The 27,063-nt window shown below is 35.8% G+C and overlaps 1 protein-coding gene across 3 annotated transcripts; it reads right to left on the bottom strand.

Annotated features, from left to right (window-relative positions):
* Positions 1–1,201: 1,201 nt before the first annotated feature.
* On the bottom strand, positions 1,202–26,650 carry LOC117325107 (atrial natriuretic peptide receptor 2-like). 3 transcript variants are annotated; one of them, XM_033881054.1, is made up of 21 exons: positions 26,470–26,649; positions 19,279–19,384; positions 18,809–18,959; positions 18,212–18,540; positions 14,038–14,189; positions 13,497–13,569; positions 13,231–13,363; positions 12,980–13,066; positions 12,643–12,786; positions 12,249–12,370; positions 11,791–12,005; positions 11,485–11,598; positions 11,176–11,295; positions 10,713–10,806; positions 10,266–10,493; positions 9,912–10,061; positions 5,820–5,918; positions 5,447–5,538; positions 3,706–3,943; positions 3,296–3,421; positions 1,202–2,576 (listed from the first exon to the last, which is right to left on the bottom strand). In XM_033881054.1, exons 1-21 carry the CDS (start codon positions 26,506–26,508, stop codon positions 2,554–2,556), a joined length of 2,835 nt encoding a protein of 944 aa, XP_033736945.1. In that variant the 5' UTR covers positions 26,509–26,649; the 3' UTR covers positions 1,202–2,553. The 3 variants fall into 3 exon arrangements, with proteins under 3 accessions (XP_033736945.1, XP_033736944.1, XP_033736946.1); XM_033881053.1 differs by having other exon boundaries at positions 3,673–3,943; positions 26,470–26,647; XM_033881055.1 differs by lacking the exon at positions 3,296–3,421 and having other exon boundaries at positions 3,673–3,943; positions 26,470–26,650.
* Between the last annotated feature and the right edge of the window lie 413 nt (positions 26,651–27,063).

The following is a 27,063-nucleotide window of genomic DNA, read 5'->3' as shown; positions in this document are numbered from 1 at the left end:
TGATATGTACCGTTCATACAACTACTGACGTGATATATACCGTTCATAGAACTACTGACGTGATATGTACCGTTCATACAATTACTGACGTGATATGTACTGTTCGTACAACTGCTGACGTGATATGTACCGTTCCTACAACTGGTGGCGTGATATTTACCGTTCATACAACTGGTGGCGTGATATTTACCGTTCATACAACTGCTGACGTGATATGTACTGTTCGTACAACTACTGACGTGCTATGTACTGTTCATACAAGTGCTGACGTGATATGTACTGTTCGTACAACTACTGACGTGATATATACCGTTCATACAACTACTGACGTGATATGTACCGTTCATACAACTGCTGACGTGATATGTACTGTTCGTACAACTACTGACGTGCTATGTACTGTTCATACAAGTGCTGACGTGATATGTACCGTTCATACAACTACTGACGTGATACGTACCGTTCATAGAACTACTGACGTGATATGTACCGTTCATACAACTACTGACGTGATATGTACCGTTCATACAACTACTGACGTGATATGTACCGTTCATACAACTACTGACGTGATATGTACCGTTCATACAACTACTGACGTGATATGTACCGTTCATACAAGTGCTGACGTGATATGTACTGTTCATACAACTGCTGACGTGATATGTACCGTTCATACAACTACTGACGTGATATGTACTGTTCATACAACTGCTGACGTGATATGTACCGTTCATACAACTACTGACGTGATATGTACCGTTCGTACAACTACTGACGTGATATGTACCGTTCATACAACTGCTGACGTGATATGTACTGTTCGTACAACTGCTGACGTGATATGTACCGTTCATAGAACTACTGACGTGATATGCACCGTTCATGTACCGTTCATACAACTGCTGACGTGTAATATACCGTTTGTACAACTGCTGGCGTGTTATGTACTGTTCGTACAACTTCTAGCGTGTTATATACCGTTTGTACAACTGCTGGCGTGTTAAGGTATTTCGGCTGGTATGTATTTGTAAAATTGTATTTCAATTAAGTATTACCGTTCGTTTTAGCAGCAAATTCCAATGTTTTGTCACTTACATTAGATCAATAGGATAATGTATGAAATGTTATGCAACATTCGCTCACCTTGGTGACGTATTGGTCTGTATTGTAAATCAACATATGTAAACTCAAGACGTCATAAGAAAGATGCAATATATTTTACTAACATAACAAAAAACAACATGATTGTCTTCTCAGTACGTAATCAGTAGAAAACGAATCTACAAAGATAAGCAAACGACCTATAGCACATTTTTACTGACAATCGTTTTTAAGATTTCATGCTACATGGTTCTAATGTTTCAAATTATGTATAAGGTAAAAGCGTAATACTAACTGATTTATCTTCCACATAGTCTCACAAACTCATTACAACTGCTCTCATAAACCAGCACAAACTATATTGTATCTGAAGGCTTCATGCGGATATTGATTTTATTTACACAGATAAGATGGCTTGAATTCCCATTCAAATTTAAAAACTAAAAACATGAACATATATTAAATGTGTAAGTTTTACCGATAATTATGTGAATATCATTATTATATACAGCTTTGTTGTAGACTTCGGCCGACCAATCACAAATCTACCTAAGCGTTGTCTCCCTTCCTATGGTACACGGTCGTTTAAACTGTATATCCTACTGTAACAATGGCGCTATCTACATCTATAACGATATATAACGGCTTAAAAATGGGTTTGTTAACGACTGTGTTAAATATTCTTGTTCAAAGGTATGAACGCAGTCGCTAACCAATGCAAAAATAGCCGAATCAAAATTGTTTGAAACACAACTTCATATTATGTTCATAAAGCCTACCAAGTTTCAAAGCAATCGGATAAAAATGTAGGAGACCTCCAGACAAAAATCAAATACCGATAAAAACAAAAGGCAATTACTTTTGCAAAAATAGTCGAATTAGAATTCTGTTCAGGGAAACAAAACAATACCTCATGATTATAAAACCCACCAAGTTTCAAAGAAATCGGTCTAAAAATATAGGAGACGGGTATATAAAGACGAGAAAATTATTCATGTATGAACTACCGTAAACTAGCTCTTTTTATCTTTCCCCTCCAATTTCATTGACATAACTTTATAATGAATGAATTCCAAGTTGCGGAAGAATGAAATACATACTATACAACAACTATTTACAAACCTATATAAAGTCAGTCCAGCACCAATGTATGGTATTGTTGTAAACCATGTGTAGAGCGCGTGCCGGATGCATGAAATCCGGATTCTATGACCAATTTAGAAGTTAAATATACTGCGTAGTGACAGTATCAGAATTCAACACATTCTTTTAAAGAGTGGAGCCTGGCGGAATCAAAAATACACATTCTTTCTCTGGTTTGTATGCATCTAAAATTTGCTTTGAAAGCAACCATTGATATTCCACTGTCAGAATTCCGCTCCCACCTCGAAAAACCGTAGCGTTATCCTTCACTTACAAAACATTAATGGTTCTCACATGGTAACTTTGTCAAGGCTCTGCGTCCGTAGCTTCTGAAAGGTGAAGCGATAACAAAATATATCATTTATAAAACTTAATATTCATTTAAGATTTACAAAATAATGTCACTTCTACAAATGAAAATATACTAATATGACTACGACAATGCTATGTATATGTATATATTAACACCCCCCCCCCCCCCCCCCCCCCCCCCCCCCCCCCATGATTGCACTTTTGTTTCAATTTTAACTATAACGAAGTCTGTGTTGTTAGTATACATACAAATTACTATACGTTATACAAGTCCTTCTGTAGAGTGTGGAATGTACTTTCTATTTTATGTAACGCTGTACTGTAGACAATATATATTTGATGATACTTGAATTTATTGGATATGTTATCGATGTACATGTAAGTGAATGTCGTGTTAAATCTCCTAATTAATGTCAATTTAACTCAAGCAGCACACATATAATATAACCTGTTTAAAAGGTGAGACACACACCCCCAGCAGTACGCAAGCTCGTCGAGTCACAAGATGCGTGCATTAGAAATAGGAAGATCAAAAGATTGTTCAATGATATAATCAGACAAAGACCAACATGTCTATCTAGTATAAGAAAGCGTGCAAACATGCAAAATAAGATAGAATTGCAATAACCTAAAATCGGTCCCCTGCTGTTATATATTCGATTAAATAATAATAAAAAACAAACAATAAAACAAAAACAAAAAAACCCTGAAATACATTTCAGGAGATTCAACATACCTCTTAGGGATTCATAACTTTGTACAATAATTTCATGAACATTGGTGGGGTCGTCGTCAGCTTTTTCGTTGTATCCGGAGTCATTCGAAGTACTGATGTTGCTGATTTTCCTTGTTTTTGTTGGATCTGCCATATTGCAATGATCAATAAGTAGTGAAATTAAACAAAATACTAAAAACATACGTACTCATGTTCAATGCAATAAAAATAAAATAAGAATTTTCAATACTATAGCAAAGAATCAGAATTTTAGCAAAGAATGCATGCCGTTTTAAACTGAAATGTCTATAAATCTACTTACATTCATGCAAATACAAAGCAAAAGAATATTCAAAATGAAACAATACAGTTGATGAAAGGATAAGATAACTAATCACCTGGCAATTCAACAGGTGTGATGACCTGCTCATCCTTTACCGAAGGATTCTCGTTTGTTCTGTCTTTTTGCTCGTCGGAATAAGTAACGTCTAAGCGAGACGAATTGCTCTTGACTGGCTTCCTAACACTTTTCTGGCTTTTCGTTATGTTATCAGCGTTTTCGATTGAATTTTCCTCTGATTGGTGTGATTTGGACGGGAGAGCTCCATGTATTTTTTCATAATTCACATCCCTTGCTAGTAACCACCAAGTCTCCATATCTCCCTTTCCCTGAAAGTCATACAGGTAGATGAGATGAGAAAGCATTGTTTGATTTATGTCGTTCAGAAAAACTACTCAAACAGGAGTGAGTAATTTGTGACGAAAATCTACTGTGAATGTGTCTGTCAATGTGAAGCTGAAGTTGAAGCCAGGTGATCTTCCGAACCACCTGAATTATTCTGGTGACTTTTCTGCGATAACCAAATTATATTAGGTCTCTTCAAGAACACATAATGGCCACAGAATGGCTTAGATAGGTCCAGCTTTTGAATTATTTCCATTTCCCCATGCAATCACACATCATAGACACTATATTAAAGAACCCATATTTTATATTTTTGTTTTATAACACCTGGTTGGATTTTACAAAACGTCGAAATATGTTCTTGTTCAATTTGTTAATATCTTTATTTGTTGGTGTAAAACAATGCTCTATATGGTTATTGAATTAAGATCTCAACCATTTCAAGGATACGACAAGGACCCTTTAGGTGGAGAAAGACCCCTGGAGCTATTTTCACATCAGCATTGTTTTATCCTTTGATGCCAAGCAATGCTATATGTGGTTATGGGATGGGGTCTAAAGGTTACAAAGAATTATCCAAGGAACTAGGTCCTTAGGGGTAGGGAAAGACCCCAATGCCTATTTTTACATCATGATTTTGTTTTTCTCTTGATGTAAAATAATGCTATATATGGTTATGGGGTGGGGATCTCAACGGTTTCAAAAATAACCAAAACATTAAGTACATAAGGGTAGAGAAAGACTTCATGGTCTATTTTTACATCATGATTGTGTTTATCTCTTTATGCCCAATCATGCTATTATTCAAATATTCAAATTCAAATATATATCATCACAGAAACTAAAGTCCCTAGTGATGGGGAAAGACCACAAGACGTATCAGGATTGTGTTTATAGTTACGGGGTGGGAATCTCAACGGTTTAAAAAATATAAAAAAAAAAGTCGTTTATAGTAATATAGCTGAATTGTTCCCTTTTGGCCCCGCCCCTCAGCTCCTGGGGTTCAGTTCGTCCATTTGTAGCTTTTTTAATCCCCATTCCCTAGGGATGATATCCATAGCTTAGTTCCAGAAAATAAGTCGTTAATATCAATATTGCCAAATGGATTATGTTGACTCCGCCCCTCAGGCTCCAGGGAGGTCAGTCCCATCACTAGTATAAATTTGATTCCTAGCTACATAAGGATGCTTCCTACCAAATTTAGTTAAATTCTGATCAGCGGTTAAGCAGAAGACGTCAACTGTTGGGGGACGGACGCCGAACGCAGACGCCACGGTATCACATCAGCTCATCTTGGTCCTTCGGACCAGGTGAGCTAAAATGCAATGATCTCAAAACGGTATGCTAGCTTTTTAATGCTGAAACATCTATACGTTGATTGATCATAGAGACTATACAGAGAGTTATCAACACATGGTTGCACATGTATATAGTAAATCATTACACCAGCTTCTTTTTCCTGTAACTACTAGAGGTGGGTTACATACCTTAACGGGGATTGTTCCCCTAAGTTCGAACTTAAAGCCGCCATACATCTTGAGCTCCTGATATGTTGACTGACTGATATGTACTTTGTATGCTGTGAAATAATTAACAATATGTATAGTACTGATTCATAAAATGGCATAAATACTTTTAAACATGCCTCTTTCACTATAAGTAAGTCGTTAAATTTAGTACATCCCGCTTCTCTGCCTTGACTAATTCGTTCCCCCCGGGGAGATAGTTCACTATCGGTCAAGTATTGGTAGGGAAACATACAACATAAATCAAAGTTATAATCCGGTCAGTTTTAAGCCCAATGTGGGACCTTAAGTTTGTGTTGCGGAAGTGATGACTAAGCTTAATCTGCCGATATACCTTCACCATTTGACTCCATCCTGCTTGCTGTATTAACTGTATCACCAAACAAACAGTACCTAGGCATTTTCATTCCAACTACTCCGGCACATGCAGGACCTGAATAACAAGAGGAAACATATTGTCTTCTCGGAGTACTATTGATGATGACACATCGGTACAAGAAAGGAACGGTCTGATAATATAATGATAAGCGTTAATGAAAATAAACAAAAAAAGGTCTTCAAATTGTATATCAAATGTATTTAATAAAATGAAAGGAAATAAGTAAGGAATGAAATATAAATAAGGCTGTATGTGGTCTAATGGCAAATGAGAACAAGTGATCGAAGAGCCTGATGCAATCTGAAGCAAATCTGTAAACAATTAATGCCTTAAAACCACTGGGATGTTTACCTTTAAAAGTTTTAGATCATATTAACAGCCAGGGTCATAAAACAAGTTAAAAATGGAGAATGTTCAGGATATTGGTTACAGTACCCCTTATATATTTATATCTATTTTCTAAAACGATTTGCTAGGAAAAGTACACGTAAACCTGGTTGAAGTGCTTCAATGGTCTATCGGAAGAATTTGTCCCATTTTAAAATACAGACTACGACAAAGAACTTTACACAATAACTCAATAATACAAAAGATCCCAGAGGGATTATGGCGCCCGCAGTTGAATGATCATTATTGGTTCTATGTAAGACCAGCATTTTCTCTACTTTCCATTCTTTCCTGTTTTTTCTTAATCATTTGGAAAAAGGGGGAACTGCATATGACATCCAAGAAAGATCTTAGCGACATAGCGATGACAAATTTCAATCGTGACGGCATGTTGTTCATGGCTTGTTTTCGCAGCATAATTGAGCATCAAGAAAAATAGATTAAATGAAACCTACATATGAAATATGAGAAAGATCTATAAAGAAATTTCTTAGAAAAAGCGACAAAAACTTCAACTGAAACGGTGGATGTGGCATTTCAATTTGAAAAAAAAATGAATACGGTAAAGCTCAGGAAACAACAATAACCAATAAAAAAATTGCAAGTATAGATGCCTATCGGTCATTTTCAATTACTTTCAAATTTGCAAAGGCATAACTAAGGACTAAAGGTGACCAACATAACCATTATATCATCAAGTTGAAAAATAGCGATATGAAACTTCAGCTGTCAAAATTCATGATGTCTACCCGCCATTCATTTCGTTTTCCCGATCAGACTAAAAATTGTTAGGACGTTAAGAAAATCAAACCAAACCAGACTAAAAATTCAATGAGAGCAATTGGCGACTATTGAAACCCACATATTAAGTTTGAGAAGTATTCTTCCAATATTTCTCCAGAAATAGGGATAATAAATTTCAACTGCAAAAATACTAGATGGCCGTCTATTATCCAATTTATTTTCTTGATCCGACTTAAAAGTAAATACGCACAACCAGGGGTAAAAGGTATGAAGTTTGAGATAAAACTTTCAGCAAGTCTCGAGAAATAGTGTTAATAAGGTGATAGGGTGCCACAATAGTAAAACACTTATCGCCTTTCACCTAGTTGGCTGGGGTTCGATTCCCCGATCGGACATGAAAAGGCATAGGGTCACCAGCCCAACCGCGCCGAGTTTCTTCCACTCACAGTAAGACTCTACGTGCTTTCATCCGGGCAAATAGAGTGATTAATATAAATAAGTATATCTTGCTTTGCAAATTGTTGCAAAATCAATCAAGTTCACATCTTAAAAGGACCACGGACCATGGATGAAGGATGTCCTGAACAGCCCATTGTCGGAATAGGTAAGTCATACAGGTATTTTGTTTTACATTATATATTATTGCTGTGATCGTGTTGTATTTTAAAATCTAATGACAGTATATAGGTTTCAAATTCACTTGGACATATCTAAATCACGTATTTTCCAATTAAGAAACCTTCCTCAATAACAATACATTAACAAAACATGAGGGACGACCCCTTGTTTCAGAAATTGACTGTTGTATATTTGATTACTGCATGAAATGACAATCAAGTTCCTGACATCACCGCGCGAATTAGTGTTTAACTACTAAAATATAATAATGCAACAGCATCAAAAAACCGATACCAGGGAATGGAAAAACAGAAGGGAATGAATGTGCATTCGGTAAGGCAGAATGTCTTTCAACTTCTTAACATAATTAGGAGACGTCATTTTGAAATATCGTAAATAAATATTTACCGTGATCAAGGTATTTGTGTATGTTAAACGTCACTCCACACATCTGTTGTTATTGCGATGATTCAGTGGACACTATTGACTGGTATGAGAGCTAGTTTATACTTAGAAATTTATACGTAGAAATACACCAAATACCTATTACATTAAAGACATGTGGGTGAAAAATCAATGTAATATCTTATTATAGAATTTAACACTAAACTGATGGGTAAGGTATTGATCAAATAAACAAATTCCTTCAGCACACAGTTCGTAAAGTAAATATATTTCTGTTCCTTACTCGGTAAACAAATCACGTGCTGTTCATCCTGACAAAATCTTTAGAACATATCAACGATGTTATTGCTTATCGATTCCAGGCTGTTTTTAAATAATCTTAAATCTTTAAAATAGTTTGAAATAGAACGAAAAGGATTGTTTTACTAAATAATTCCAGCTGACCGTTTAGTGTTTCTTTCCTTGTCAAATAGGGGCACGCATAACTAGAGAGAACAAGACGCCTAGATCGGCGTTCAATATACGAAATAACGGAAAATAATCTTTTATTATGGTAACGCAATCATTTACCAGTTTTGGAGTTTATAAAATCGTGTAAATGTTGCTACAAAGAAAAACTTATTGTGATTGGTATATAACTTCCAGGTACCAACTTCTCAAGGACCAAATACTTTTATGCACTAAGCCATCACTGGCGAATCCTAGAAGGACGAAACAGCCGTATGATACAGTTCGATTCATTTTTCCATTGTATCTAACTCTCAATTTGTATTGAACGATGCTAATATCTTGTGTGTCATTTGTACAATCCTTTGAGAGAGATTGCATGTACTTGACACTGCTGGGGGATTATTCAGTCCAATAACATTATATATATATATATACCCATGATTTGAATATATGTATATATATATATATATATATATATTCAAATCATGGGTCTTTTGCACCTTCCTATCGATATTTTAACATTTTTCCCTACCTATTATGATTTTTTGATCGCCTTCATACAATCAACACTTAAGGCCGTTAGTAGAGTCCTCGAATGACGGAACAACATGTTGATGCAGTTTAATTGATTTTGGTTTTTGCCTCTATGGTTATAGGATGGGGATGTAGAACATTTCAATGTGACTAAATAATCCCCCCCCCCCCCCCCCGCTCTTCACGAAGTGGAATCCTGATCGAATATTAATATATTCTTACAAAGCTATATTACATAAGTGTATCGCTTTTCCTTTACCGAACCTACGATTCCAGTTAGTTGTTAATGCGACGTGGTCCCCTGTTGGATGTCTTCTGCAGTATGTTTCAGTGAGGCAGCACTATGAAGTCGGCATCAGTTCAACACTATCACAAGGAGACAAACACAAACATATCTCAACCCCCACTCCCACCCTACCACACACACATACGCACGCTGTTGGTTGAACAATTAACTATACTAAACCAAACCAAAACGGTTTCCACGGCCTTGTATCTTTGATGCTAGGTCTAACATTAGCAAAGTTTCTTAAAAAGATTAAACGGGAATATCCGTGCAAACCTTTGGCCAAGAACAGTGTTCAAGCAAATATTTGTTCTAAATGCAATATTCACATTAAAATAGCATAGCACAGTTAATTTACAAAACAAAACCAAGTATCATCTCTTCAGACAATTTAGTCCTTTGAATAACTTTTTATAGCTCTTTGCAAAACGTTCTCCGATGTTTATAACCTCATTGACCCATATGACATAAAAAAAACAGACGAAAGTCACTCACAGAAAAAGCACTGTTCTCAATTCTAGAAATTGATACGTACGGGAAAACTTAGCTTAATATAATAAATGTATGTAGAATATGAAAAAAATGAAGACAACTTCTAAAATGGATTTGCAATCCATTATTACCAGAGTGTAATCCAACACGGATTTTGAGAGGATCATTTGGGCGATGTGGAATTTCGAACACTTTGCATGCAGCGACCAAGTCCAGAGCCATATTGCTTACTTCTCGAGCATGGAATACAGTTCGGTTCGGGATTCCGGATACAACCATATCTGTGGAGAGGTATCCAAATGCGTAATTATTTAATGTTTTATTAGGATGATGAATGCTATCATGTAAACATATCCAATACAGTTATTCACAGATATACTTTAAAGATACGTTCTGAAGCAGAATGAAACAACTGTTTTCTTTTTGAATGAATATGACATGAATTTTATCATACTTCATTAGCTTTAAGTTTCAATTTAACGTACAAGCATCCCCGATTGTCTCCACTTTGTAGACGTCGTACTTGTCGATGATGCCGTCGAATGTGATGTAAAGATGATTCAGCAAGGCCACCACCTGCATAGGCGTGCTACCTCCTGATATATTGGTGAACCCTACAATATCGCTAAAGTAGATCGTGCACGCTTCGAACTGTTCAGCGTTTATCGTCCGGCCGTACTTCAAGTCGTCCGCAACAGTCCTAGGCAGCATACCTGGCGTGTATGGTTATCAATTATTATCAATTATGTAGATTTTATTTGATTTCGAAAATGGATTTTGCTGTTATTTTACAACTTAACATGAAATGACATAAATAATGACGCTTTAGAAGATCATAATGTTACACATGTGAAACTATTAATCAATCACCAAATGTGGCATACATATATATACCTGACCACGTTTCATTCAGGAGGCTGTGACATACTTACTGTACAGTAGCCGATCAGTTTTTTGTTTTTCTAACACAAGGTCTTGTGTGCGATCTGCAACTATGAGCTCCAGATGTTTTGAATATTTTTCCATCTGAAAAGAAAACATTTAGAAAAGTTAAGACGGATGTTGTCTGTTTATATACAATTTATATATCAAACAAATTATTCCTTTCATATATGTCTAAGTACCACGTAAATGCTGCATTTGTTAAAATATTGATGTGTAACAAATTCACTTAGATTGCTGTTTTTTATTGACCGCTATTGGTATGGTCACTTTGTTTGCTATGCTATACCATAAGTATCTATTGTTTCATTACATCTGCATTTTGTAAATTAACAGGTGGTAATTGTTTAAGAGGATTTCATGTTTTTTAATCTTGGAATTAGACGCTTGAGCGTTGATTACAATAAGTTATAGTGATAGGCAGCTACTATCAATATAAACTACCACACATACCATTGCCATCATTAGATCAACCGGACTCATTTTGTTCGGATTCATGACGTGTAGAGCTCTTTTGGCGTTCTCGAATGAAGGTCTTTTGAGAGGGTTGTTATCCCAGCAATCGTTGATTAGCTGCAAAGCGTCAGATATACTATTAAACAGATTTGAACAGCGGAATATCATGATTGACATTTTCATTAACAAATGCGAAAAACAGCAAATCAAGGTTTGTCAATAAAGTAAATTCAATTCTCATATGTAGATTATGGCATTCGAAGTCGGAATAAACATGAATTTTTATTCCAAGGCAGCATCTCATACCTGGATATATTGTACTGGGCATGGACATGCACTATCTACATCATCTGCGGCTTCGCGAGAAAGATCAGGTAAAGGCGGTTTCCAGCGGTCAGGTAGGTCGAATGGATCTTCATCCTACAAAATATTTCCGGAAAATAAAATCGGTGTAAATCTACTTTTCCATTGTGATACAGGGATGTTTTCCATTGTGATACAGGGATGTTATCTAAAGAATTTTTAATAACTTGTATATATTATTACGGTTATGTAGCTCTTTTTTATGTGGAAATAAATGTTTTTGGAAAGTAGATAACTCATCATACCAACCTCATACGGATCGTTCCTTGTCGCTATCTCTATGAGTATGATAGAATATGCATACACATCAATGGGTGCCGTTGCCTCGAATTCATTCACGTCAAAAACCTCCGGTGCCTTGTAAACTCGTTCTCTCATCCTTTTATAATATTCATCGGCTTCATTGTCGTCATCGTCTTCCATGAAGATTTGATCTTGCCGTCTGTACTCCTTTAATCCATAATCTGAGGAACATATACATATCTTTACCTTTAAGTAAATACATTAATGTTTTTTTTGTTTTACACGAGTTATTAAAATGTTAGAAAATGCTTACAAATATCAAAGCCCGACTTATCTATACCACTATCTTTGATACCACTATATGTCTAGTTACCGTCTATTAAGTAAGCAAATAGTTAAACTGTTCTGCACTACAAAGTACTACCGAATTAATATGTCTTTAATTACTTGAAACTAATATGTACCTGATATTTTAACGGTCCATCTGTCGTCAACTACACAATTGCTGCTCTTCAGTCGACCATGTATTATATTTTTGGAGTGCAGGTAATCCATTCCTCTTGCAATATCAGCAGCGAACGAAAACCTGTAAATAGGACTAAATATTTAATGTCAATCCTTAACTAAATGACCGATACAGAACATTTATATCACACAAATAACGGAACAAACCACATGTTCATCACCTATTTTTCTCACTCTTTTTGGCGCTTACAAGGCAATCGAACCCGATCGCAATGGTGAAAGGCGAGGTAGGTAAATACGTGTACTACGTCACCCGACCACATGGCTGATACGGAAATTAAATTAAATAAATTAATTATAAAATATTAATGAAAATCAAAAATGATAACTTACCTAAAGGCCCAGTTGAGTGGTATTTCATCATTAAGAAGCACGTCAGTAATGCTTCCTTTTGGACAATACTCGCTGACAATGGAAACGTTTGGCACGTCTATACAGCCACCAACAAATTTACATATGTTTTGATGGTCTAGTTCCCTGAAAAGAACAGTTGAAATGTGTTGCAAGTTAGCTTTACCATTTTTATTTGTTTGTCCAGAACAAAATGTAATACCAGTTGTATTCGAAATGTTGATACACGAATACATTATGGTATTGGTAAAAATAGGTGTTTCGGTCATTATGCAAAGGTATTGCAAGGAAAAACAGGTTATCAAAAAATATCCTTTACCTTACACATTTTACTTCCCACCGGATGGTTTCATTGACGGAAAATTCCTTTTTTGCAATACTTCGTACAGCCACAGTTCGTCCATCTCTACAGAAAAAGAAGTCATTTTTATTGGCGTAATCAACCCCCCTGTCTAAGAACAACAATATCGTATTCTGTATCCGTTAATATCTTAATAATTCAACGCTCTGACGTAAGGTTTATCGTATACATGCAAAATACACTAAGTAGTATTTACTACTGATACTCACACAATAGCCGTCTTTGCAAACACTTGCTTCCTCAATGCAGACATCACCATGTTGTTGGACTTTCCCGTCATATCCTGACCGCTTCCACAGGTCATACTGACCATACTTCCAAACGCCCCTCGCAGTCCTGCATCTATAATCCAATCATATATACACATGCTTCAAAATGAACTAATTGCATTATTAATGACAACGTCTGTAAACGTGAGTAAAATGATACAATATATATATGTAGTAAGAATAACATACAATAATAATAAAATTACCTTCTTTGATATTTTCATATGGTAATATCCAGCTCTCGTCCCAGAGTAACTTCCTTTTCTGATACTGGAAATACTGAAATAGTACAAAGTAGTGCATTACCTTGTAAAATATGTCATGGAAAGACAAATAATGAGTCTTTCTAGGCAAGTGTCCTCATTTACTGTGATAACGTTAAACCAGAAATAAATATCGGTACATATTTAAGCAGATTCGAATCTATTACTTACTAAATAGTTACACAGAGTTGAATTTGATTAAGTCAAGTTGGAATACATTTATTAACCTTTGCTCAAAACATAAAGCAAATTAGATACCATGACTACAGACATCTTCCTTTATAGAAGTAATTTAAATATTCAGTTTAATTTGACATCTATCACCCTGAAAGGTACTTCATTAATGAAAAATATATTCACCTTCCTGTTGACAGCAGGTTGATACTATTATCAATACATCATTTATTACTGATAACATTAATCCTTCTTTCTAGAGCTAAGATATATCAAAAGGATCCAACTTTGGCAAAGGTTGATAACCCACCAAAATCGTGCAGATGGCGACCACCAAAAGGATAATTCCAGACGTTGCGATCAGACCAATTTGCCAGTCCTTGAGAGGGCATGTTCCGCAGTCCTTTGGACAAGTTTCACAGTCCTCGCCATCAGCTGTCTCACACGCGCCATTCCCACAATCTATACAAACGAGGGAAATAAAATGTCACATCCAAACTAGATTGACTACCGTCCTGATAATCAAAGAGTGATCCTAAAGAACGGAATTAAAGAAATAATCAAAACACAGCTAGAGCAGCCCTGCAGAGATAGCATGTGTGTATAACATAGTAAAAGAAGATAGTCATAGGTGTTTTCCGGTGTTCACATAATGTAGTTGCATTTGTTTTTGTAATTGCCTATCGACACTTATAAATCAGCATGCACAAGATATCTAAATGTAAAATTGATTTTTATAATAAATCTATGAATGCAAAATTAGTTATTTCAACGAAAATTTGCTTCGGATAAAATGAAAAACACGCCTTTTTCATAAATAACGTTCAAAATTAAGTACATTATGTATGCAATACCAAGAACTAAGATAAACCTACACGGGAGAGAAATCTTGATGATCTGCGATAACAAACATTAACATTCAAACTCCATGATGGCCATCAGCCAGCAATCTCTGAAATATGTCCTGTACTTATTAGCTCACCTGGTCCGAAGGACCAAGGTGAGCTTATGCCATACCGTGCCGTCCGTCGTCCGTCCGTCCGTCCGTCAACAATTGACTTCTTCTTCATAACCACTGATCAGAATTCGACCAAATTTGGTCAGAAGCATCCCTATGAGGTGGGGACTCAAAATTGTACAAATGGTGGGGCTGACCCCCCAGGGGTCTGAGGGGCGGGGCCAAAAGGGGTCAATATAGCTATATTGATATAAACGACTTCTTCTCTGAATCCGAGCAATGGATATCACTCATATTTCCCTGGTAGCATCACTATGAGGTGGGGATTCAAAATTGTACAAATGATGGGGCTGAACCCCCTAGGGGCCTCAGGGGCGGGGCCAAATGTGGTCAATTGGGCTATATTCATATAAACGACTTCTTCTCTGAAACCGAGCAATTGATATTGCTCATATTTACCTGGTAGCATCACTATTGGGTGGGGATTCAAAACTGTACAAATGATGGGGCTGGCCCCCTGGGGCCTGAGGGGCGGGGCCAAAAGGGGTCAATTGGGCTATATTGACATATAACGACTTCTTCTCTAAAACCGAGCTATAAATATTATTTATATTTGCCCGGTAGCAACACTATGAGGTGGGGATTCAAAATTGTACAAATGGTGGGGCTGACCCCCCAGGGGCCTGAGGGGAGGGGCCAACAGGGGTAAATATAGCTATACTGATATAAACAACTTCTTCTCTGAAAATGAGCAATGGATATCGCTCATATTTGCCTGGTAGCATCACTATTGGGTGGGGATTCAAAATTGTCCAAATGATGGGGCTGACCCCAGGGGCCTGAGGGGTGGGTCAAAAGGGATCAATTGGGATATATTGATATAAATGACTTCTTCTCTGAAACAGAGCAATGGCTATCTCTCATATTTGCCTGGTAGCATCACTATATGTGGGGATTCAAAACTGTATAAATGATTGGGCTGACCCCCCTGGGGGCTGATGGGTGGGGCCAAAAGGGGTCAATTTGGCTAAATTGATATAAACAATTTCTTCTCTGAAACTAAGCAGTGGATATTGCTCATATTTGCCTGGTAGCATGGTCATGGGGTGGGGATTCAAAATTGTACAAAGGACAGGGCTGACCCCTGGGGAGCTAAGGGGCGGGGCCAAAAGGCATTTTGGCAGAATCGATGTAAACCAATTTTTATCTGAAACTAAGCCATGGATATCTCTAATATTTGATTGGTAGCATTCCCTTGGGTTAAGGATTCAAAATTGTACAACTTACAGGGCCAACCCCCTGGGGGCTCAGGGACGGGCCAAAAGTGGTCAATCTGGTTAAATTGATATAAACAATTCCTTCTCTGAAACTAAGCAATGGATATCACTCACATTTGTATGGTAGCATGGTCATGGGGTGGGGATTCAAAATTGTACAAATTTTGGGGTTGACCCTCCAGGGGGCTGAGGGGTTGAGCCAAAAGGGGTCAATTTAACTAAATTGATATGAACAACTTTTTCTCTGAAACAGCTCATATTTGACTGGTTTGACTGGTAGTATCCTTTTGGGTAGGGATTCAAAAAAATTCAAAAAAAGGAAGGAACTGTTTATTGTTTCATATCTCATACAACCCAGGTGAGCAATACAGGCCCTCTGGGCCTCTTGTTTTAGAAACAGTGACAATTATTTACAGAGGAACGAAAGATCAATGGACTACGGACGTTAACAAACTTATATTGCCAACCATCTGATGACGGTAAAATAAAACGTTGTAGAGCTGATTATGAATTCAGCATTTATTTAAAACCATTAGCAGGTCCTGATCTCATACTTAACCATTTAAATATGTACACACTATACTCAAGTACATATTGAACGGTTCAATTGATTGCATTGATTGCCAAACCTTTCCTAAGCAAACACAGGAGTGAGATTCACACATTGTTGTAACAAACGCCCTATATCAACTACATCATATACTCAACAGTAAAATGTTACTAATGTACCAGTGATCGAGTATGCTTACAGGTACGACTATACAGGAGTAGTGACAAGTGTGATAACCAACACGTAAAGGCAAAAAGGCGACACAAACAGTAGGAGACTCTTACATCTCCGTTTAATTTATAAATTATAGTTCAGACATAAATTAAGAAGCACTCCACCCAAACGAGGATACTTTTACAATATCAAAACAAACAACATACAATCATATATCTTCTTAGCAGACGACAACAAACTTGGTTTGTTTACTAGTATAAAGGTATTTTGGATATTTGATTTGATTCGTTCTCATTATTATTTTTTTCAATCCGAATAACAAGGTATTGATAATATATGAAAGGGTAGTTTTAGTGTATTTTAACACGTCAATTTAATAGTTTATGATAATTAATAATTCGACTCCCATTGGTTGACCCTACAGTACAAAAGGTAAACAATTATGTTTGGCGTGGTTTTCGTCACGATCTCAAAATATATAATTTACATTATTTATTATGAAAACCTTGAAAATCACCAGGTTATGGAAATTTCGAAACTATTGTAAGTGAAGTGTTTTGTTCCACACATGATACAATATCCACAAAGTTCTAACTGGTGCTTAAACAACCATTAATAATACACCAGTGCCACCATTAAATATTGATAATGTCTATGTATCCATCTCAGCGGTATATTTACTTTCATATGCAATGGCTTAATAATGCGACTGGATATTGTATTATAACTTTGTTATATTGAGTGGAGTTATTATTTAATTGACGACCTTTCTTAGCAGCACCATGTATATATTGGTTCTGATTAGCACCTCTCATGTTTCAACTGGGCCGGCTATGTAAATATTGGTTTCTAAAATTACATGATAAGTACTAATCAGAACTATTATACCTTCAATTACAAGTATGTTCATTCAAACTATTCAAGTCGTACACAATACAAAATCCTCAAGTGTATTTATTTTGTTGAGTGAAAGTGATTTTTCAATTACTTATAAAACCAGTGTTTGATAAATACACTTCTACAGGACTAAATTAACCTATGACACCTTTACAACTCATGAGTGATACAAATTATGTTATTCCAATTTGAAACCATTTCAAAAACATAACACAGCACGAAATCTGATTTTACTGTTGGTTTGAATCTTAATGATTATGCAACACAATCACTGTTAACCCCGACAAATGTTCGCCATAGTGTCTTTTAAAGTAAATCGAGTCTAGATCCAGACCTAGTCAAAATTTGACATTTCTCAATTCTTGATGACATAATCCGGCTGCCTGAATGTCTACTATATATACGATAGTTTCGAAAATCACGCAAAAGGTTGCATTTTTTGGTCTCATAATTTAGTCTGAATGTGTACAGGTTAGGTATTGTTTCATTTATTTATTTTTTTTTTTATTATTGTTTTGTTTTTTTTTGGCGGCGGGGGGTCCTATCCATGTGACATTGACATTCCATTGAACATCTTGTTCGCATCCCTACATCGATATATTTGGTAAATTGTTAAGTTGAAACTTACCTGATTTTGGATTTACAGTTGTTTTAGCCTCAAGAACGACATGGAGATCTGCCACTTTGAAATGGGCTATTATAGAGTTGATACCCGTTTGAATGAGACCTGGTATGTAGCTTGTCCAGTTTTGGACCAGGACTGACCCTACAAGGACCTGGGAGTGAGTGAAAACGGCACCGTCGTCCGGAATCCATGGTCCGCAAAGTGAGTTAGTGGTCTGATCTAGGGGACACGAGTGGACGTTGACATGGTGTATACAACAGTTGATTTCTGTCGCGCTCGTGTAGTCTGGGCAGACAGTATTTTCACACCATATCTGTGCCGCTGTTGCATTACTAATAAACAAAAATTGTACACTCAATAGGATTACAAAAGAGAGAAATAATATGAATTTGTGTCAAATTTTAAACATGGAACGAAAAACATGTTCAATCGATTGTTGATTTGGTAAGATGTACAGTAATATAAGAATGTCTATCGTAAGGCAAATCCAAATTGAAGAGATACAAAAAACGAAATGTTTAAAAAATATACCAATCCTCCAAATGTAAGCAAACATTTGCTCGCATGAAGTTGAATCATGAATACACACGAGATACTTACGTGAAGCCTGTTCCACCAGCACTACCAAAATATCCGTTGTTAATGGCCCACGTGTAGAACGTGGAATCTAGGTTTAATGCATACGTCACATTGAAGGCAGTGTTCGCTATCACGTCGGCCGGGGGAGGAACAAGCCATTCTATAGACACGCCTATAATCATAGCAAATTTACTCTATTGCACTAAAATAAATTGCAATTATATCATTAGTTCATTTAATTAGTATAAAGTCAAGTACCTAAATAAAAATAAATATATTCTCATTTCTAGTCTTTAGATTATTATCGGTCTGAGGACAAAGATGTCTTATATGCTGCTGATGTAGTAGGTTGTGAGCAATGATATTTCTATTTATTGTTATATTCACATATTCTATCGCTGTATAAATTATTTCATTGTTCATCCGAATATATGTAAAACGTTTTAAGTTAATTTCAATATCATTAAGCAAAATGTATTTTCTTAAACAACCTGAGCAGGTAATTGGTGTTGGACTTGAAGAGGACGCCGAAAATGGCCAGCAATGATAGGGTGTGTTTCCAAAACTATGCCAACCATGTGATTGATGGAAGAAGAGCTACAAGAAAAATATCAAACATTGTATATTAACACTACCAGTGACGGGCAAATGACTTAAATGAAAACATAAAAATGTATATGAACCAAAAGTGACAATACATACAGGAGTTTTTTTTTTGTTTTTTTTTTCGAGGCTTGTCGAGAAAAAAAATTAACTTCCGATAGCATTTTCATAAAATCTCATATGAAAAGATACTTTTTATCACATATGTTAAAAAGAAAAAAATCTGACGCGTTTAAAGTAACAATGTTAAGGGTAAAATCTAAAATTTAAAGGAAACAGCCATTTTCAATTCAAGGCGTAATTTCATTGTCCATATTTTGACATCATAATCGATTTGTGACTAGTGCAGCCAGTGGAAACTCCCCAAGGTATATTACACTAGAGACATATACAACAAGAGATCCCAGAGGAATCTTGGCACCCACCATTGAATGATCTTTATAGGTTCCATATCAGATTGATCCTTTCTCTACTTTTCCCTTCCTCTAAGTCTTACGAATCTGTGTAAATTCAGAAACAGCCCTCTAGTACTTTTCAAACAAGGGGAACCTATATATAAAATTTAAGATTTAGCGATAATGGCTGTCTGTTGTTTTCGGATTGGTCCCAAAATGCAACACCAGGGACCAAGGGGAACCTACATATGAAATTTGAGAAAGATCCCTTCAGTACCCTCTGTAAAATAGCGATAACAAACTTCAATTGTCAAAATACAAGATGGCTGCCTGTCGGGCAGGTTGTTTTCTGACTGGTCTCAAAATCCAATATGCATAACTAGGCACAGAGGGCAACCTACAAATGAAATTTCAGAAAGATCCCTTCAGCAATTTCTGATAGATAGCGATAACAAACTTCAATTGTCAAAATCAAAGATGGCCGCCTGTCGGCCATGTTATTTTCCTATTGGTCCCAAGAATTAGATGCAATATGCAGAACTACAGACCAAGGGGAACTTGCAAAAATGTTTGAGAAAGATTCCTTCATTACTTTCTGAGAAATAGCGATAACAAACTTCAATTGTCAAAATCCAAGATGGCTGCCTGTCGGCCATGTTGTTTTCCGATTGGTCTCAAAATGCAATATGCATAACTAGGCACCAAGGGGAGCCTACATATGAAATTTGAGAAAGATCCCTTCAGTACTTTCTCAGAAATAGCGATAACAAACTTCAATTATCAAAATCCAAGATGGCTGCCTGTCGGCCATGTTGTTTTCCGATTGGTCTCAAAATGCAATATGCATAACTAGGCACCAAGGGGAGCCTACATATGAAATTTGAGAAAGATCCCTTCAGTACTTTCTCAGAAATAGCGATAACAAACTTCAATTGTCAAAATCCAAGATGGCTGCCTGTCGGCCATGTTGTTTTCCGATTGGTCTCAAAATGCAATATGCATAACTAGGCACCAAGGGAAACCCACATATGAAATTTGAGAAAGATACCTTCAGTACTTTCTGAGGATTAGCGATAACAAGAATTGTTTACGGACGGACGGACGGACGGACGACGACGGTCCACGGACGCAGGGCGATTTGAATAGCCCACCATCTGATGATGGTGGGCTAAAAATATAACATTCGCGAATTCACTGAATAAAAGGACGATTATGTGATAAAACAAAATTTCATAATGCGAACATATGAACCCCAGAAAAGAACATACATTGTATCTTTAGATTCAGTGTATTGGCAACCCCAAATCGGTCCCGTTGAAATGTTTAGGGAACTCTAATCAAGGCATTTTATTTGATAAAACGATTGTAAAAACCTGTCCTCCGCCAAGAAAATAAAGATATTTGTCAAGTATATATTTTGTCTGAATGTACGAAACAATAACGAAATTATCGGTAAATATGCACAAATGTTATGAGAAAATAAAGGACCTTCGACGAGGTCACTGTGGTGTTGTATCAACCTTGTAAAAAAGATCAACCTCTTGATTCGCCCTTTACATTCTGTTTGAATTTCTATTAAAATCCAGTATACTTTGTGAAAATTAACCATAAACGCCCTATTCATTAATGCCACAAAGTGCGATTTCGAATCAACGTACCTATCATCATCTGACAAAAGTGTATGCACTTTTCTTGTTCTAGACTCTGCTATTGTGTAAGGATACTTTTCTGAGTAACGACGCTGGTTTAACAACAAATCTATTGTAACAGTACACAACGTAAACAGCTTCATGAACTTGTGTCGTAGTTATCATTATTTAGATAAATATCATTAGGTATACATTTACAAATAATACCTTCACTGGAATACTGATCAAATTATATAATCATTCTTCGAATTCATACTACAATCTCGTGTTTAAAGTATATGTTTAAAAGGTTTATTCGTGAGGACACGAAAAGCAGTCGGACTTGGATCCGGTGGCATCTTTTTCTAAGCTAGTATTTCAACAGATAATTTACTTCTCCAACTCTGTTATAGGATATCAGGAGAAAACATCCGTCTCCATTTCTCTTCAAGTTTGAGTGTTAACAACTTGGTGAAATTGTCACCCTATAGAATATGAATAACAATCGAACAAATAGCGAATACCTGAAAACTTTACTTTAAATCAGTAATCATGTTCTCGCCATAATCGGCTAATTTTGTGTAATTTACATTTGATGAAGTCGCTTTAACTGTACCATTTCATTTCCCAGAGACCCAGACTCTCAATGTGTGTATTAGAGTGCAACTATTAGCAGTGAAAAACTCTCCGGACATGACAGGTGACTGTATATACCGACAAGCATTAGATGAACAAAACTTTTTACCCTTGTCATTGCTGATATTTAATTGAGAGGAAAGTCAGTCCCAGGTAAGAAACCGGAGTCAGGATAAATCCTTATTTAAACCAAAAAAGGTAAACATTTCAGTTAAACATGGTCGAGGAACAATAACTATAAAGCAACTAGTAAGCAGGGCGTACAATTATAATATGGAATCATATAGAATTGTTAGCCTACAGCTCTATTTATTTTTGGAACGAAATTTTATTTTTGACTTTATGCTATATGGTCCTGTGGTAAATATTGTTTTAATAATGGAAAGGGTTTGTGATTCTCTGTTCACGTTAGACACCGTTAGCATATTGCTAACTTATAGCCACCTACTTTAACTGTGTTATTTTACAACATAAAATATGTACATATGACGTGACGAGTTTCTCATAACTCTATAAATTTATTAAACAATCTATTCAAAGGCACTAACCATGGTGTAGCATGTTAATTTTTAGCTATTGTATTGAATATTATATGATAAAGAGCTTGTACGAATGTAATGTGATGCTTTGATTAAACGACTGTTGTCCCTGATTAGTTATAGTCAACAACATCGGGAGCATTATTACTTGAGTCTTATATAAAGGAACTAAATATGACCCAGTTCGCTAATGTCAATCAACTTTATAACTGAACAAAAACGGGTCAACTTACGTATTATATTATTGTGAAAAGGGTTATCGTGAGCATCAATTGAAACTGAATATTGGAAATACTTTGAATTCTTAAATTTAATTCACCCTTATATTAGTGTATTATGGTTTTACTGCAAATATCGCACCGAAAAATAATACATGCTAATAAGTATGAAGTCATTTTAAAGACGATCTTCAGCACAATAACAACTAGACTGAAGCAATCTATTAAGCTGAGACTGCTTCGGAAGGTTATAAGCAGAGTCAAATGTCCACATGCTGCGCATGTTGTTCACGAATAACCAAACAAGTGAATCAATTATTGCAAAGAGCATCGGCGGCAGCCATTGCAAACTTGTAACATATCAGGATGCAAATGCCGAATTAATGTATCATATACACAAACATAAGATATTTTTGCGACCATGATTTAAATCCTAAAAGTAATCTTAACCAAAGGTCCATGGGCCTTAACAGTTATCGGACTCTAAAGATCCTTGTAATATTGTAGTATACATACTCAGTAGCGAATTTAGTGGTACTGTTGGCCACAGCGGCCATCTTGGATTTTGGGCTAAACCGAAAAATAACAACACTTGGTCAGGTCCATTTCAGTATCATTTGAGGCAAGTTTGAGCTGAATCCCATAGATGGAACTTGAGAAGTTTGAAATGTGTTTTTCAAGATGCTGGGCTTTGCTGCTATCTTGGAATTGGGGCCATTTTGAAACATAACAACACCTGACCATGAAAAAGGTCAAAAACATGGTAAAATACGAAAATCCACTTTGTTTTGATGTAACATAACTCCTTGACCTAGTACCAAATCAGAAGAGTGTAGAATGTATGCTTATTGACTAATAAGCTTTCCAAAACCTTACCCCAAAAACATAGATCTCTAATGTAAAGACAATTAATTGGAAGGGAGTAGGTTAAAATGGTGTGCTTATGGACTTTTTTTTTCTTTTTTTTCTTCTCTTTTTTTTTTCCTTTTTTTTTTTTTTTTTTTGTAGGACGCCGACGCCTTTTTCGCCCCTCTCTCTTCGGAATGAAAACGAGAATGTTTATCGATGTCGTTTTAAAATAAGCCTTTTGCTCCAAAACACTACGCAATGGTCACAAGTAGATGGTCGATGTCATTGATTTAACTAACGACTAGACTATACAATCACACATCGATTATGACCGGAACGCCTCGCCTTAGAGGAAAACAAGCTAAATCGGTGATCCTTTAACAATGTGTCAATAACAATCACCGTTATGTTGACATATAACAGGGCCATTTTAAATGGTCATTGTTTCATGTCTAAAAACTGGTAAAGGTCCTATCACAACACTTGTGTATTTCGCTGGGGCTAAAACTGAGCAGAGAATTAATGGCGATAAAATAGGCTGAGAAAAGCAACGTATAGCAATACCGGTAGCACCGTTCTCACATTGTTCTATCAAATCCTATGTAAAACTGCAGAATGATACACCGGAGAGTATCATGGCCGATAGCATCCTGACACAAATATATAGTAAAGTAAATGTATTATGCTATTCCTACAAAAACAGCATGACACAAAAATCTCATCAGGCACATATATATCAAAACTCGTACATTTGTCGCCCAATATTTTTGGTTCATTAATAAAATGTAAATAAATTAGTAAATGTACCGTCGAACAAATATTCTTACATTGTGGTATCCTGTCTTTGCTTCTTTGATAATTTAAAACAATTCACTACAAAGCCTCGTGCTACAACAGAGCTGTCCTTGCATAGAACATGCACCTGTTTTATTTCTCTAACGACATCTAAGCGGAAAGTTCTAATTGTCTGCCGTTTTGGAATACCAGACATATTCTAGAAAAGACACTTCGCCCAAAAATGATATGTTTCAAACCAGAGATTTTTGTGTCATGCTGTTTTTGTACGAATTATCGGTACACATTTACTTAACTAGAGATTTTTACTGGATTTGCTGTTTAGGTGAGCCTAATACTTCGTCTATGATTACTAACCTGTCGGAACGGTTTTCATACACTATTACCGATTCATAGCGCCAGACTTTCAATTAAAAGTCGTGATGGACACATTTTTTATGTAATGGTAAAGATCACTTCACAGCTATATCTAACTTTGAGAATTATGAAGTTTGTTCCCTAAATTAACCATCGTATTATATCATTTGCTGAATCTGAAATATTGTCAAGACCCCGTAAAATACGTAAATATAATCTCATACTGCCTTTACGTGATGAAAATCTTCAAATGCGAGTATCAATTTGAAATAACACAATGTATGATATGTTCCATCAACTGAAAATATACCTTAAATTCCCAATAATCATTAACTTGACATGTAAAAGCGAGGATTCCTAATGGCGTTTCTGGATTCGTATTTTAATGTGCAAATAGATAAAAACGAAAGCATCAACTTAAAGTACCTGTGACCTATAGCCGCTTTTACTTCAGGTTGTTTAGGCTAATAAAATGATACTAATAAAACGAAAATCCCTCAATTTATTCACTAGACATGTGTTAACACGAGTGTCGATTTTCTAATAAGCCTTCTTTTTCTAAAAAGAAACAAAGCTACATCAATACGATGATGGAACGCAATGATCCCATTTACCAAGTATGTGCAATTAGATCAAATCTTTGGATTAAGCGCTGTAAAATATGCGATGGTTCCACATAATCCATGATACTTTTGTGTTATGACAGTCTGTAATCCAGCTTAAAATCAGAATAGATTGTGTTAGAACCTGATCAATGTATAAAATAAAGACATACCGTGTGAATGCGTAAATGACAAGCGCAACAAATAAAAGAGTAATATAGAATTCTAGTAAAAGTCAAAGTCTACTTAATTTTCACAACAGCCGGAAAGTTTAAAAATTAGCAGGATTTTCAGTCTTCATACCAACTGAACATGTTGGAATGGCATCATGTGTTTGTGACTTCGACTTCGTCACAGAGTTATTCTACACTACACTGCCATTTTTCTTACGAGTACACATCCAAGATAGTTTCATACATTTCCGATATGTATTTTTCTTTTATTCATGACATCATGAAATTATTAATATTTTGATGTGACCATAACGTACGATGACGAAAAACTAGTTTTTCATTCATATTTGAGTTTATTAGTTTAATACGCAGCATCTTGATTTTAAAAGTAGAAAAATAAAATTAAAAGAATTGAAACTACAAATGAAAAAGTACACATAAAAACTGACAAAAACTTGCAAGTACAGCTCACTACTCGACTCGAGTCCGGGTCAATATACGCATTTATAGTGCACATTCATAATTTTGCTTTTTCATCTTGTCGTTTCAGGATCTTAATATCATTTTGCTTATGTTAAATAAATCGAATATTTTCCTTAGCACGAGTAATTCACCCAAGCAATACAGCAACTTTCATTATTCTAAAAGTTTATTAGTTTTGTATTTCGTGAAAAAAGATAAACTGAATTAAATGACATTAGATGAATGAAAAAAATAAATTGAAATGATATGTGGGATAGTAGATGAAGTAAGTGAATGTAACTTTATTCCACCTTGAATGCATAACAGTGACGCTAGTTCATTTATCGGTATTACAAGTAGTACATGTAATTTAGAATTAAGTTTAGCACATCAGAATATCACGATAAGATATGTCTAAAACTTACCGTTAAAAGAAAGATTAGCCACGTCCTCTCTTCTTCCATTTATTACTGGCTGGTATATTTCATTTGGACGCAATGTCGATTTCCCTGCTCTGGCTATTCCCCGTGGGATAATTCTCTGGGTCGATAAGGTATTCTACTTGTTCTGTACGATACGTGCTGAATGATCTTTAATGAAGGTTTGTCCAAGCGATTCACAAATCACACTCTCTATGTCAGATTTGTTTATATAAATGGTCTAAATATTGATCCTTAAAAACCAGTATATCGCTTATGTATAGCATACTATATGCAATATTTGTTTCATAGAGCCTTGCTGAAATTAACAAATAGTTTACCAACAACGGTATACAATTAAACATTCTTCCTCTCCGCGTATCGGCTCCTTTAACCAAGCGTCCACCTTTGTCCAGAAGTTCATTTGCTTTATTTACTTTACACTAGTAAATTTTCTTTACTTTGCTAAACACAGTGTAAATTGACTGGCCTAGAACGTCCCCAAGTACGGTATATTGTTAAACATTTCAATTTGATAAAAACATATTTTCTATTAAATACACACTCCAAAATTAACACGCCACAATACCGACAGTTAAG

The sequence above is a fragment of the Pecten maximus genome, chromosome 4, assembly GCF_902652985.1.
Source record: "Pecten maximus chromosome 4, xPecMax1.1, whole genome shotgun sequence".
Classification (NCBI taxonomy): domain Eukaryota; kingdom Metazoa; phylum Mollusca; class Bivalvia; order Pectinida; family Pectinidae; genus Pecten; species Pecten maximus.
The sequence above is the reverse complement of the archived record's forward strand: the minus strand, read 5'-3'. Positions and strand labels throughout refer to the sequence as shown.

Coding starts and splice junctions, on each gene's coding strand:
- LOC117325107 (XM_033881053.1), bottom strand. CDS start 26,508: ATGGAAGAAGAGAGGACGTGGCTAATCTTTCTTTTAACG. Junction 13,364..13,496: donor ATATGAAAATATCAAAGAAG/GTAATTTTATTA, acceptor ATTGGATTATAG/ATGCAGGACTGCGAGGGGCG. Junction 11,296..11,484: donor GCCCAGTACAATATATCCAG/GTATGAGATGCT, acceptor GACGCTTTGCAG/CTAATCAACGATTGCTGGGA.